Genomic DNA, 14077 nt, shown 5'->3' on the forward strand with positions numbered 1-14077 from the left:
ACTCCTTTCGTTACATTTCGTTTTGTGCATCCTTCTCATATCCTATCTCAAACATATCATTGAGCACATCGTACCGTGATTATTATCATACAATTCACATATCATAACATATACATAACATATCATAAGCATATCAATTCACAAATAATTCACAAATAATTCACACATATCAGTATATATGACACGTGTAGAACCACAGGCACGTGTCAACATCAAATATAACCATGTCGATAGTCAGGCCACTTACCTGGTTAGCTTAAGTCGTTGTCACGAATATATTCTTAATGAAAGTTCGATTCCGTCATTTGAAATCCAAGTCAACCTATATAAGCCCATGACTTTAGTTTCAAGTTTGAACTCTATAAAATTATTTCTCTAATTTACCATGGTCCATGGTTAAAAGTCTTGAAATGTTGTATATATATCAACGAAAATCAAGTCAAATAACATGTATTCTTCGAATGAAAGGAAAATAGTCAAAACGATAATTTGGAGACGAAGAAAGATTTTGAAGCGGTCAAAGGTGAGGGAGAAAGTCAAAGATTTCTTCAATTAGACAATAACAACATATTTAAATTTCATATTAGTTGATCACGCCATCAGTTGTCTTTCACCACTAGACGTGTTTTTTTTTCTTTTCGGTATTATAGTACGATTGTAATTCTTCATTAAATCTCTATACCCTACATACAAAAACATTCACCATCTAACAAAATTGAATGAGAAGATCACATAATATTAAATCAAACAACCTTCTATAAAAAAAAAAAAAAAAAAACACAAATTATATGGGATCATTAATTACATCAAAGACTTAGTTTAGTGGTCCCCACCTCACATTCATCTTCCAACAAAACGACCAAGAAAAGGAAGAAAGACAAAGAAAGATCCACCAAATCTCTGCTTTTCCATTTTTCTTTTTTTTTTTTTTTTTTTTTTATAATTATTTTCCATTTTCCAAAGTCAAATAAGAGAAACGAAAGTGGGTCCCACATAGTTTATTAACCTTCCAAACACGACACACAATCCCCTGCACCCGTTCTCACCGTACAAATCGACCCCAGTCAACAGTCGTACTAATCCGACGGCTCAGAATTCAAGTTTCTCGTACGTTTTTTTTTTTTAAATTGGTCACTTTATTGGAAAACTAATTTTGATAATTGTGAATATTTGAAGGCTGCATGGGATTGTTTTTTTTTTTTTTTTTTTTTTTTTTTTTTTTTGTAAATTCCAAGGATTGTTAATGGCAGACAGCCAACGCATTCAAATGTTACTTTATTTGGTTTTGTTGCACTTTTGTTCGGTTGTTTTTGTTGTCTCGACCAAAAATGTATCTAAAAGTTTCGAGAAAAAAAAAAGCTAGATTGTTTTATGGAAAAAAAAAAAGGTAATATGTTTTAAAATGAATTAGTTCTTTCCTCGAGAGTGTAAACAAAATGTGATAGACAATATTTCTATCGGTTCGAGTCATTTTAAGTGTAATTGAAAATAAAATAGTTAAAGACATAAAGAAAACGGTAAATATCAGGAGAATCAGGAGAAATCTCACGAACCTAAGAATTTCTCCCTTAAACTGAACACAAAAATAATCCGTTTATCTATGTCAGAATAGACTGTCAATGATCCTTGTGTATGTTTGATTAATCCACCACACTTAAATGGGGGAAAGTTATCTTATTTATAATCAAATAAATTACAACCATATGGAAATAGTAATGAATTAAAATAATAATAAATGGAAAGATATCTATGGTAATAAGGTAAATATTAGATATTTGTCTTATAATAAAATATCAAATATAATATATACGAGGGAGTATAATTTATTACTAAAGGAGGAGACATGAAAGGAAAGAAAAAACAGGTGAACAGCCCATTTAATGCCACCTGTCCACTGTAATGACAGCAACCACAACAAAAATATATTTTGAAAACCTTGAGAAATTGGTCTATGCTTCTAAATTAAATATTTACATTAAAAAAAAATATTTTTTTTATTGGTTTTAAATATTATTCAAAACTAAAATAATTGTATAATTAAATAATTTATTTTTTTTAATTATTAACCATTAATTTTTATTTTTATTTGAATTAAATTATAAACTTATTTGTACTGAATTAAATATTTTATTTAGATTATTTAAATTAATTGATAATTAAAATGTTTTTATTAAATATTTAATTTATTTGGGTAAAAGCATATCCACATTAAACCATCATAATTAATACTTATTACATTTTTAACCTGAAATATCATTTAATTTCAACACATATAATTCTTAATCAATTTAATAAGATATAAATCATCAAATAAATAATAAGAGTGGCTCCCAGCTCACACTATGGTAGAGCTATAGTAGAGGAAGTACCACGAAGATTTAGGAGTGTGAGCAGTACGAACTGAAAGCCTCCCATACTGTTTGGAGGGTAGGGGTATAAATGTCAAACAAACCTGACCCCTATCTATCGTCATAGAAACAGTTCCTAGGAAAGATTATGGTTTTCGGGTATCCCATCAATTAATCCTCCAAACTGGAAAAGGTTCAGCAGAAATGAAAGGGTAGGGTGAGGGATAACAGGAAAAGCCCCTAAATTGAAGGCTTCCCTCGCTCGTATTATTGTATATATAATATAATAGGTTAAAGACTTAGGTTTAAATATTACATGTTTGACTCGTAAGACTGAAAATTAAAATATTGACACGTGAGACTAAAAATTAAAATAAGATAATAGGTAAAAGTATTATTATTATTATTTTGTATTTTTTTTTTGTTCGACATCAAATCGAAGTAGATGAGGGGTATTTACGTAATTTCATACGTTTTAAAGGTGGGTTTAGTTAGGGAGATGATTTATTTAATCAAGTATAATGGAAGCATAAAGTGACAGATATATTTTATACAATTAATTTAATTTAAAATTATAATTTAGAAAGCACTGATCTCTTCACTTTTGAGTCTGTTCGTTCTTACAATTTTATCCTTTTAATTTCGAGTTATATTTCAATATTTACACTTTTACCCCTTGATTTTTCAAATAAAAGTCGATGTAAATATCAACTAAATAATTTTTAAAAAATTAATTAATTATAGTTACATTAGTTTTCACTATTTTTTCATTCTTATCTAAAATTATATATATATATATATGACTCGAACAATCCAAATCAACTGAACAAAAAAAAAAAAAATTATGGTTTGGTTCGGAACAAATTTGAGTTGAAAAAATTGACAATCCGAACAATTTTGTTGAGTCTAAAAAATGTCTTATCCTCGAATGAATCCGATTAGTATCATTAATTTAAATAAATAAATAAATAAATAAGTGATGTTATAGGGTGATTTAAAATTGGAGGTGGAAAATAATAATAGAAAAAGAAAAAAGGAAAATAAAATAGAAAAATAGAAGGGTCAAAGTTGACAGCGTGGCGGCGAGGAACGGGTTGTGTGCGAGTAGGAGACTTTTTTAGTGCCGTGTTGCTCAAGAACGAGGCCACACGAAAACGAGTTCACATGGGTTTTTTTTTCTTTAATTATTTAAAAATTCTTAATTACTTATTATTGTTTTAAAAATATATATTATAACTCAAACGCTAAATTAATAAAAATACCCTTGAGTTTTGTATTTTTCCTATTTAATAATATAGTTAAACTAAAAAAAATCATAATACCATCCGTATCATATAGAAATGATTTACATTTTCTTCCAAAAATACCCCTAAATTTTTAAAAATATTATTTAACTTTGGAACGTGATTAAAAAAATATTATTTCACTAAATACTCTTAATTTTTTTTAAATAAATTCAAAAACACTTTTATACTTTTTTAAAAATTTAAAAATACTAATTTTTTAAAATAATATTAATAGATGATTTTTGTCCATATATTAACAGAAGTAGTTCTGATTTTGATTTTTTTTCCGGGTCTCCTGTTTCAATATTCCTTCCACACAATTCTCCATTTATTTTTGTAAGGATTGAAAGTTTGCGAGGTTACATCCTCTTATTTCATTATTCAATTCTGCAAAATTCTCCATTAATTTCGATGGGAATCAGGAATTTGCAAGATTCCATCCTCCTATTTCAATATTTACCTCCACAAAATTCCTCACTTATTTTTTAAGAATCAGATTCTCTTTTGATTTTTTTTTTTAATTTTTTATAAAAATATTATTCCAAAGGATTTTTAATATAATTATATTAAAAAAAATAAAATATCCTATTTAATTTAATAATATTTATAGACCAAAAAAAACCCATTGAAACTAATTTAAAAAATAATTTAAATTTCAAAATTACATAATTTAATTATATATATATATATATATATATATATATATATATATATATATATATATTGTATATCGTATGCCCTCAATTTAATTAAATTTAAATATCTCGAAATATTTATATGAAAGCGCGTTGAATTGAATTGCGCCCTCTTTGAATCCACCAAATTTATTACAAATCCCTAATCTCTCTCTCTCTCTCTCTCTCTCTCTCTGACTCTTCTCCTTCTCTCTCCTCCCCGTTTTCGCGCTTCTCTTTTCCGGGATTTCGTCTCCTGGTCTTCACAATTCCTGTTTGCTTTGTTCTCTTGAATCTGTTTTCATTTCACTTTCTTGATTTGATTTTGTTCCTCTCTGTGAGATCTGTGAAATTAGTTGATTCTTCCATCTCTCATTTGAGTGATGCGTAATGGAGTTTCTCGGTTACCAAACAGGATGTAGCAGAGGTTTTCAGAGTTGTAAACTGTTTGTTTTGTTGATTTCCTTTTTGCTTTTCTCTGCCGTATTTGATTCGATTGCAGAAGCGCATGTTCGTCAAGGATTCAACAACTCCAATCGCTCTGGTATTTTCGGAATCGATTTGGGGGAAAATCTTAGTTCAGGTATTGCGGCTTCATCTGCTAGTGCTCCGTGTAGCTTTGGAAATGAAGGTGAAGAACAAGGAGAGGTAGAGAGTTTAATGGCGGATTCAGTGAAGCAATCGGTGAAGCTTCACTTGAAGAAGCGGTCAATGAGTCGAGAAACCGAACCTAAGGAATCGATTACTGAATCTGCTGTTAGGGATTTGGCAAGAATCCAGACGCTTCATACGAGAATCGCTGAGAGGAAGAATCAAGATATGACTTCGAGGTTGAAGAAGAGCAACGTTGAGAAAATGAAACTGGCGGAGGAGGCGGTTTCTCCGGCTCCGTCGCAGGAATCTTACGCCGATTACTTCTCCGGTCAGCTTATGGCTACTTTGGAATCCGGCGTTAGTCTCGGCTCTGGTGAGTACTTCATCGACGTTTTCGTCGGTTCTCCGCCCAAACATTTCTCTCTGATTCTCGATACTGGAAGTGATTTGAACTGGATTCAATGTGTCCCTTGCTACGATTGTTTCGAGCAAAACGGGCCTCATTACAACCCTAAAGATTCAATTTCTTTCAGAAACATAACCTGTAACGATCCTCGATGTCAATTAGTTTCGTCTCCAGATCCACCGCAGCCGTGCAAAATCGAGACTCAATCGTGCCCTTATTTCTACTGGTACGGCGATAGTTCGAACACCACAGGTGATTTCGCGCTTGAAACTTTTACAATCAATCTAACCTCGTCGGGGAAGTCGGAGTTTCGGAAAGTGGAGAATGTGATGTTTGGATGTGGCCATTGGAACAGAGGCCTCTTCCATGGCGCCGCTGGACTATTAGGGCTTGGCCGAGGACCGCTCTCTTTCTCCTCGCAGCTTCAATCGCTCTACGGCCATTCCTTTTCCTACTGTCTTGTCGATCGAAACAGCGATACAAGCGTGAGCAGCAAGCTGATTTTCGGCGAAGACAGAGATCTATTAACTCATCCAAAACTGAATTTCACATCTCTTATCAACGGAAAGGAAAATCCAGTCGATACATTCTACTACCTGCAAATCAAATCGATATTCGTCGGAGGCGAGAAACTCCACATCCCGGAGGGGATCTGGAACCTCTCCGCCGACGGTGCCGGCGGAACAATCATCGATTCCGGCACAACTCTCAGCTATTTCTCGGATCCGGCTTACCAGATCATCAAAGAAGCATTCATGAGGAAAGTGAAAGGCTACAAACTGGTTGATGATTTTCCGATCTTACATCCTTGCTACAACGTGTCCAGCGTCGATAAATTGGAATTTCCAGAATTCGGAATCCAGTTCGCGGACGGTGCGGTGTGGAACTTTCCGGTGGAGAATTACTTGATCAGAATCGAGCAATTGGATATAGTGTGCTTGGCGATGTTAGGAACTCCAAAATCGGGGCTGTCGATCATCGGAAATTACCAGCAGCAGAATTTCCACATATTGTACGATACGAAGAACTCCAGATTGGGGTACGCGCCGATGAGATGTGCAGAAGTTTGATTTAACTCCATGTCTAAACATAATTTTAATCTTAGCAGGAAGAAGAAGAAGAAGAACACTTTTTTTTTTTTTTTTTTTTTTTTTTTTTTTTTGTATTATTAATTTATTTTTTTAGTATTAACAATTTAATTTTTCTCCTATGAAAAAAAGGAGAGCATAATGCATATAGAAATTGGGTGATTTTGTAGTGACCAAAAAAAGCAACATAGCATTTTTCTTTTCTATTTTTTCATAATTTTAAATTTTGGTTTCTTTATCCTTAATTTTTAGTTCTTGAATCTAACTCATCTAAAACGGTGCAACTCGATCAAGCTCTTGACAAGAGAATGGCCCTATCGTATACCAACTCATAATCATAGGGCACTGACTCTTGTCAATCAAGACAAGATCACTATTAACGATTAACTAACGACATGCAATCATCATAGAGTAGCGATCCTACTTCATTTCCAACTATCGATGGTATTGTATAAACCGTTGTAAATCAAGACACATTCACAATTATAAATTAGTTGGCGAAATTCTAGTTGTCTATACATAGTATACTCATTATAAAATATAGATCATGTGCGAGTCATAACATACCAGCATAATCATGTTTCCCTATAATACACGTGGTTTATTCATTTTCTAGAATCAATCAATACATTATCCACAATTAAATGCATAATCACTTATTCTAAACCACACGGCTTTCAGTAATCAATTCAACCCATGTAATCAAAATGATGTTGGGATTTATGTCATAAACTTCGTAATTAATAATTTAATTTTAATAATGAATTTATTATTTTGATTACAATTTAATATTATTTATGGTACAAAGCGTCCAAGGTCAAAGTGTATTCTTGAACTTGATATATAAAAATATCATGATCTAAGTATTAATCTAAAGAGTTTATAGGGTATGAACAAAGTTAGAGCCTTGTGATGACCCAATTTTCTGATTCAAGTCGCTACTGAGTTAAAACATACTTAGAAGCGTAAAATTTTTTTTAAAAAAATTACATTTAAAAAAAACATAAATGCATTTTTCTTATCAATTCAAAATAAAGTTTGAATATATTTGGTAGAGTAAATAAAATAATTTAAAACAATAAAACAGTTGAAAAATAGCGTGGCAGACTGCTTCAAATCCACTTCCATCCTCGACTAGCTCCTTCTTAAATATGAGACAAAAACTCAGTAAGTAGCCTACTTGTATGCTCTTAATCATGTCTTAGGGTATGCTAGAGTACAATACTCTTTCTTATAACGTTCTTGTTCTTATCATGGCCTAGTCTACGGACCTGGTCGTGCTTGGTTCTTGATTCTTAATCTTAGTTGTTGTCCTTGTCTTTCGTTCTTTTTCTTTATTCTTGAGTGACACTACGACACACTTTATAATTGTTACAAATGTTTTGATCTAAATCGTTCATGTAAAGATTTGTGAGCGGATGTATCATATACAATGAATTGGTATAAGAATAAACATCAAAATATTTAATCTTTTTTATAAATCATTTAATTGAGAAGATTAATATTTCATATAAGAATCGTATGCGACTCGATCTTAATTCTGAGCGAATAATGAACTTTTTACTGTGAGGGCTTACCATTTGATTTCTTAACACCCGAGCCTCGACCAGAAATTTAATACCTAATTTATTTCTTTAGTGTTTGAATTTCTTAGATTTTATTATGAGTTTTAGAGGTTAAATTTCAATAGGGTGTAAAAGAGATTTTTTTTAAAAGAAAAAATCCTAGAACTTAGGAAAATCATAAAAGAAAATAGTGAGAAATTATAAAAAAAAAAAAAAATGGTCAAAGTCAACTTCAATGGGTATTTTGGTCATTTCCGCTCCTAGCTTAATCCGTGGAGACCTCTCGATTCACCCACCAAAAGTCCGATTCTATCAAACTCCTTTCAATGAATTCTCTCTAAGAATTTTGTCGAGAAGCATTCTAGACTCTTGAATCGTCTTAAACTATCTAGAATTAAGAAAGAATGTACGGTAGTTTTTTTTTTTTTTTCCTCCTCATTCGTTCTCTATTTTTCTTCACATCAATAAGATTTTTGAGGAATTAAGTTCTCAAATTTTAATATGATGATCTTGTACGATTTTTGTGCATTTTTCGTGAAGAAAATTCGAGTGAATCAGAATAGAGGTATGAGTTTTGGTGTTTGTCAAGAACTATAAGTATTGAATTATTAGTCGATTTTTGGACTCGATTATATATTCTCGTGGTTCAAAATTAATTACAAGAAAAATATTCTTGTAAAGACAAATTAAAACTCTATACCCTTGTGAAGAAATCATATTGAAGGACATGTGGTGATAGTGGGTTGGAGCAACGCATCAAACGTCTTGCGGTGACACCTGTAGTATTAGATAGGACCCGAGAATCGACTTGTGGCGTGACTTGAAACCATCCACCCAAACTTCGACCTGTGACTAGTTACTAATGAATTGACCCAAACTGTGACCCGACCTGTGGTTAGTTAAGCATGACATGCACGCATGAAGCCTACGCATGGAACCCTCCTTGAGCATGTGCAAGCACATGAGTTATTTTTTTACCTGTTCGACTGTTTTCTGTCCCGGTTTCGATATTGATCGTAATTTTACTTTAATCAAGACCTACCAGTGAGTTTTCACAAAATCTGGAGCTTCCAGAAGGCAAGCTTGGGAGGGCATACTTCATCCACACAAATTTTAGGCAAGCAATAATTAGAGGGATCGCTAGATCGTGCTAGCATGCGAACATATCGTACCTTACGTAATTAGAATATGCATGTTTAGGAGTCTAGAAGGGATATTTTTATGAGAATATTATATATGATATGAAAAATTACTAAAATGCCCCTAGGACGAGAATTTAATCTACATGCCTACTTATTTTACTTTCCACCGTGTATGAAAGGAGGATGATATATATGGCTTGTGCTCCAAGTAATTGATGATGATATATTATGGCTTGTGCTCCAAGTAATTGATGAATGTTATCTCCCCTTAAGAGTGCTTGAATGCTTAGATTATGATATATGTACTTCAGATGATTGATACAAATATCTCTCGTATGCATGAATGATTAGAATGAGTTCTTTTTGCTTTATGTGATCGATAGGAATATCTCCCTAGAAAAGCATGCATGAACCAAGTTAAGCTTAGGATGCTAGAGCTAGAGCAATTTTCAAGTTGACTTAGGTCACCGTGTTTTCAATATATCGAGTACCATAAGATCGTGAGCGACAATCAGAGGTATAGACTTGAAAGCACTCAGAGGTTGGAATATCATCGAGGTTTTAGTCCCAAACATACTTGAAATGAGACACGAAATTCGAGTCGCTGAGACGCCTTAAGAACCTAGTAGACCTCAACGACATCAAGACTGACACCACAATTCTATAAATCGATCCTAAAGAGGGCTTAGAACCACATGAATAGCTAGCTTCTTCGATCCTAAAGAGGACTTAGAACCACATGAATAGCTAGTGCATGTAGAAATGGAATAAGGCTAACGTTGCGATTCCGTAAATCAATCCCGAAGAGGGGATTGGACTACACAAGAAATAAGGCTAACGTTGCGATTCCGTAAATCAATCCCGAAGAGGGGATTGGACTACACAAGAAGTTGTGTTAAGGCAACAGATCATGCCCCGCGACTAATGGTGTGAGATACTATTGCATGTAGCAACGGGTTAAAAGTTGAGGTCCGATTAACTAGTCTTGACAAGGGACAAGTAGGTTACCACAAAGTTGACCTAACTTTATCAGAGCCAAGTTTCGATCTTGGGACCTGTGGGTTATGGGCCCACCACGCTTCTGCTTGTGCCACTCTAATATGTTGACAATCATTCTAATTAGAGTATTGTAGAGGTTGATGATAACACATTATCTTCGGTTGTTAAGTTTATAATAGCACCTTGACAACAAATTAGAAGGGAACAAAACATGTCTAACTCACCTCCAAACACTTCTAAACCCAAAGTCGAACATAACCCAGTTTCTACATCATAGTTATCCATTATAGAGCGTATAGTTCATTCTCAGCCTCACTTGTTTTAAATACTGTTTCGATAATAACATTGATGTATCAATATAGAATATCAACGCTCATTCAAATTCATTTGGTTGTAAGTTTTGTTTAAGATTTCGGTAAATAAGATACCCGAGAATAGAATATCTTGAAATAATTAGCCAACCATAGATTTTGAATCTAAGCACTATTTTTAAAAATCATATTAGTGGATGAATGAAATTGATATCTCAAATTAAGACGTTTCTTTTAGTAATCCGAGTATCAATTTTGTCATTTTTAAATTTCAAGCATTCTTGTGATAGAATTGCATTTGAGCCATTCAATCAAGCCTTGATCAAGTTCGATTGTAGAGTGACTCAAGCCATTCAATCAAGTCTTGATTAAGTTCAATTGTGGGTGAAACAAGCCATTCAATCAAGTCTTGATCAAGTTCGATTGTAGAGTGACTCAAATTAGAGTAAGGTTCCAAATCTTGCTTCTAGATCTTTGATCGTAAGAGGTAATCTAATTCTAGCCTTATCTCTTGATTGATCAAAATCTTGCTTCTAGATCTTTCATCGTAACGTTGATCCGAATTTTATACAAAAAGGTGTTAATTTCTTTGATTCAAAGGTTCTTGCTTCAATAAAAGCTGGTATGGTGTGCCGAAGATTAGGGTTGTCCTATAATAAATCATATATTATTAAAAAAATAATAAAAAAATAATTATTACAATATAATATTAAATTAATTATAATTAATTATAGTCCATAATTGTTAGTTGAAAATTTAATTTGAATCCATTAATTATATTTAAAGTATTATTAGCTCATTCCCACCAACCAAACACCCCCTTCATACACCTCATATATCAATAATATATTAATTATTAAAAATGCATTTTAAATATATGAGTAATATATCAACACTTATTTAAAGTAAAAATTAAAGATTGGTGTATTCATTTAAAATATAATATTATTAATATTCAATAGTATATTAATACTCATTCAAAATGCATTTAAAGTATTTCATTAAAGTAGCATATCGATACTCATTCAAAATGTAATTTAAGTATAGATTATTACAGTTACATCAATGTTGTATGACACGAGTCCGAACTAATTTTTTTTTATTTTTACTTTAAAATTTTAACTTCCTAATTTGATTGAGGCTCTTAGAGGTCGATTTTTAAGATGAATTAGAATAGAAAATCACATGAGCCCGAAGAAAAATATGAAAAATAGTCAAAGTCAATCTCAAAGGGTATTTTGGTCATTTCCAACCTCCACGTAAATCATGTAAATGAATGTGAATTAATTAGGAGATGTGGGTATTCTAATCGTCACGAGGAGGCATTTTCGAGCCAAGGTCCCTTCCAAAATCTTTTCAGAATGTTGTGGAAATTCGGTATGGATACTTGAATCGTCCAAATCCGTCAAGAAACGAGGGGATCGAGATGGAAAGGTTTCAAACTTTTGTTCATAGTTTTTCTCCGTATTTGTGAGTTTTCGATTGAATTGGGTCCTAAAGTTTTAATATATTATTTTGGCTAGAATTTCACACTCACCAAAACTTGGAGTTCCAATGGGTTCAGAATCAGTAAATATTCAAATATAGACCAATTTTGAATACTATTTTTTTTATTAGTATAGTCGACTGACCCGAGTTAAATTAATTTTCTTTGGAAAGATGGTAGAAAGTTACTCAATTGTAGCAAGGGAATCGAGTTAAATCGAAAAAAGATACATAAATATGAAGAAAATAGGAAAAACTATGGAAATTGTGATGAATCTGGAACTCGTGTGTCGAAGAAGATGAAACGTAGGTTACATGTGTTGATCAACGAACAAAAGAACAAATCTAGCATTCATCGAGACACATTTCAAATGGTGAGAGAAACAACGCATCGGGCCTTGGAACAGGCCACATGTCAGCAGAAGCAAGGAGACGCGTGTAACGGCCCTAAATTTTTCCTATTTAATCTAAGACCATTACTATACTTCTAACCTTACATTTAATGCGGAGTGGCTTTAATGGACACTTTATAGTTTAGACATTAATTCATACCTCCTCTATTACCTCATGGATAAAAAAATACAATAGAAAGAAAGGAAAAACAATGATGAATTAAATATCCTATACTAACCTATAATTTATTAATGCAATTACAATCCAACCTATACTAACCTATACTAATAATGTAAAGGAAACTCAACCTATACTAACTTATACTATGCATGGAAAGCAATCTATCCTATGCATGTGCCACGATATTTGCGATGCTTCCATCAGTCTCACATGGGTGCCTTGCCTTTATATGAAAATGTAGTAGCACGAGGCTTGAGTATTTCTAGAACATGCAAATGCAATGACGGGACCTATCATATTAATCTGTAGTCTCACATGGGTGCCTTGCCTTGCCTTTCTATCAGGGTTATGCAACAAACACATGCAAATGCAATGATGGGACCTATCATATTAATCTGTTTTTCCTACGGCACTATCCTAACCAACAACTTGGATGTGTACCATATACTCTACACACAGCCCATACGTGCAGGTATGGGCACACCAGTCAATGCGCACACCGCTGGACCCCTTATCTTGTTAGGCGAGCCTGCTCTAGTAGCTCTTATGCTGGATACCCGTTAGAATTAGTAACCGTCAGGACAACATTATGTAAAACATAATGATACTTCGTCTGCCTAATGGATGTACGCGCCCTTTTTTTCGTGATGGAATAAGGGTATCCCTCAATGCATGAGTACACATAATGCATGAGGTCTCAATATTTTTCCATTTTCAACATTATTAAATACAACTCCGCTATCCTTTTTTTTGTTCATGTCAATATCATTTCTCATTTTTCAGTCTTCACATAATACATTATTCTAATGAACTTATATTTCATGTCATTTATAGTGATTTCATGCCATACATATCAGGTTGTTTACATACAATTAGGAAACATAACATCACATCTCATACTTTCATTATAACATATTAGGATGTGCGATTCATAAAGAAATCACATCGTGATCACATAAACATTCTAAACACAACACATCACGTCACACTATATCGCACATCAAATCAATACAAAAATAGCACACGTGCACATTTCACAATTAACGTATTAAAGTGTAACAGTCTAACATACAATTTAATGACACATACGAATACACGAGCACGTGTCAACATACAACATACAATTGTGTAACCTACGACGGTAGGGCCACTTACTTGGTAGGCCTTAGCCAAAGTACTCCCTAAAATGTACACGTAATCTCCTAGCTCCTCATATGCGTCATACGCTTTCGTTGGTGGTTGGTTCCTTAAACAGGGTTAAAATCGAGTCCGAGAGGGTCTGAGCGGTGCCGAACAGGTCGAAAAATAGGTTTCTCAAGCTGAATAAGCTGCCAGAGCCGAGGAGCCGCCACCGAGCCGATCAAGCCGCTGGAGCCAAGGGGGTGTTTGCGCCAGACGCTGACATGTGGCGCAACAGAAGCGGTCGTGTGTGCAGGCTGAGGTTGGGTCAAGGCGCGGGTCGTCAGGCAGGTCAGACTTCGGTCGCGGGTTTTGGGTTGCGATGGGCAACAGGGTTTTGGTTGCAGGTGGGCTCGGTCATCAGTGCAACCATTCAGATTTTCCATTTTTGCCTTCTTTGGTTAAGATTTTATTTTTATTTCTGTAA

At 33.5% G+C, this 14077-nt stretch overlaps 1 protein-coding gene across 1 annotated transcript; it reads left to right on the top strand.

The window, feature by feature from the left end:
* The first annotated feature begins 4452 nt into the window (after positions 1-4452).
* On the top strand, positions 4453-6634 carry LOC111796760 (aspartyl protease family protein 2). The gene has a single exon (XM_023679513.2). The coding sequence runs from the start codon at positions 4699-4701 to the stop codon at positions 6376-6378; it is 1680 nt and encodes a 559-aa protein (XP_023535281.1). The 5' UTR covers positions 4453-4698; the 3' UTR covers positions 6379-6634.
* The last annotated feature ends 7443 nt before the right edge of the window (positions 6635-14077 follow it).

This window comes from Cucurbita pepo, chromosome 6 (assembly GCF_057944985.1).
Source record: "Cucurbita pepo subsp. pepo isolate OVF chromosome 6, ASM5794498v1, whole genome shotgun sequence".
NCBI lineage: Eukaryota > Viridiplantae > Streptophyta > Magnoliopsida > Cucurbitales > Cucurbitaceae > Cucurbita > Cucurbita pepo.

Bases quoted from the DNA above. Each gene is read 5' to 3' on its own strand.
- LOC111796760 (XM_023679513.2), top strand. From the start codon at position 4,699: ATGGAGTTTCTCGGTTACCAAACAGGATGTAGCAGAGGTTTTCAGAGT.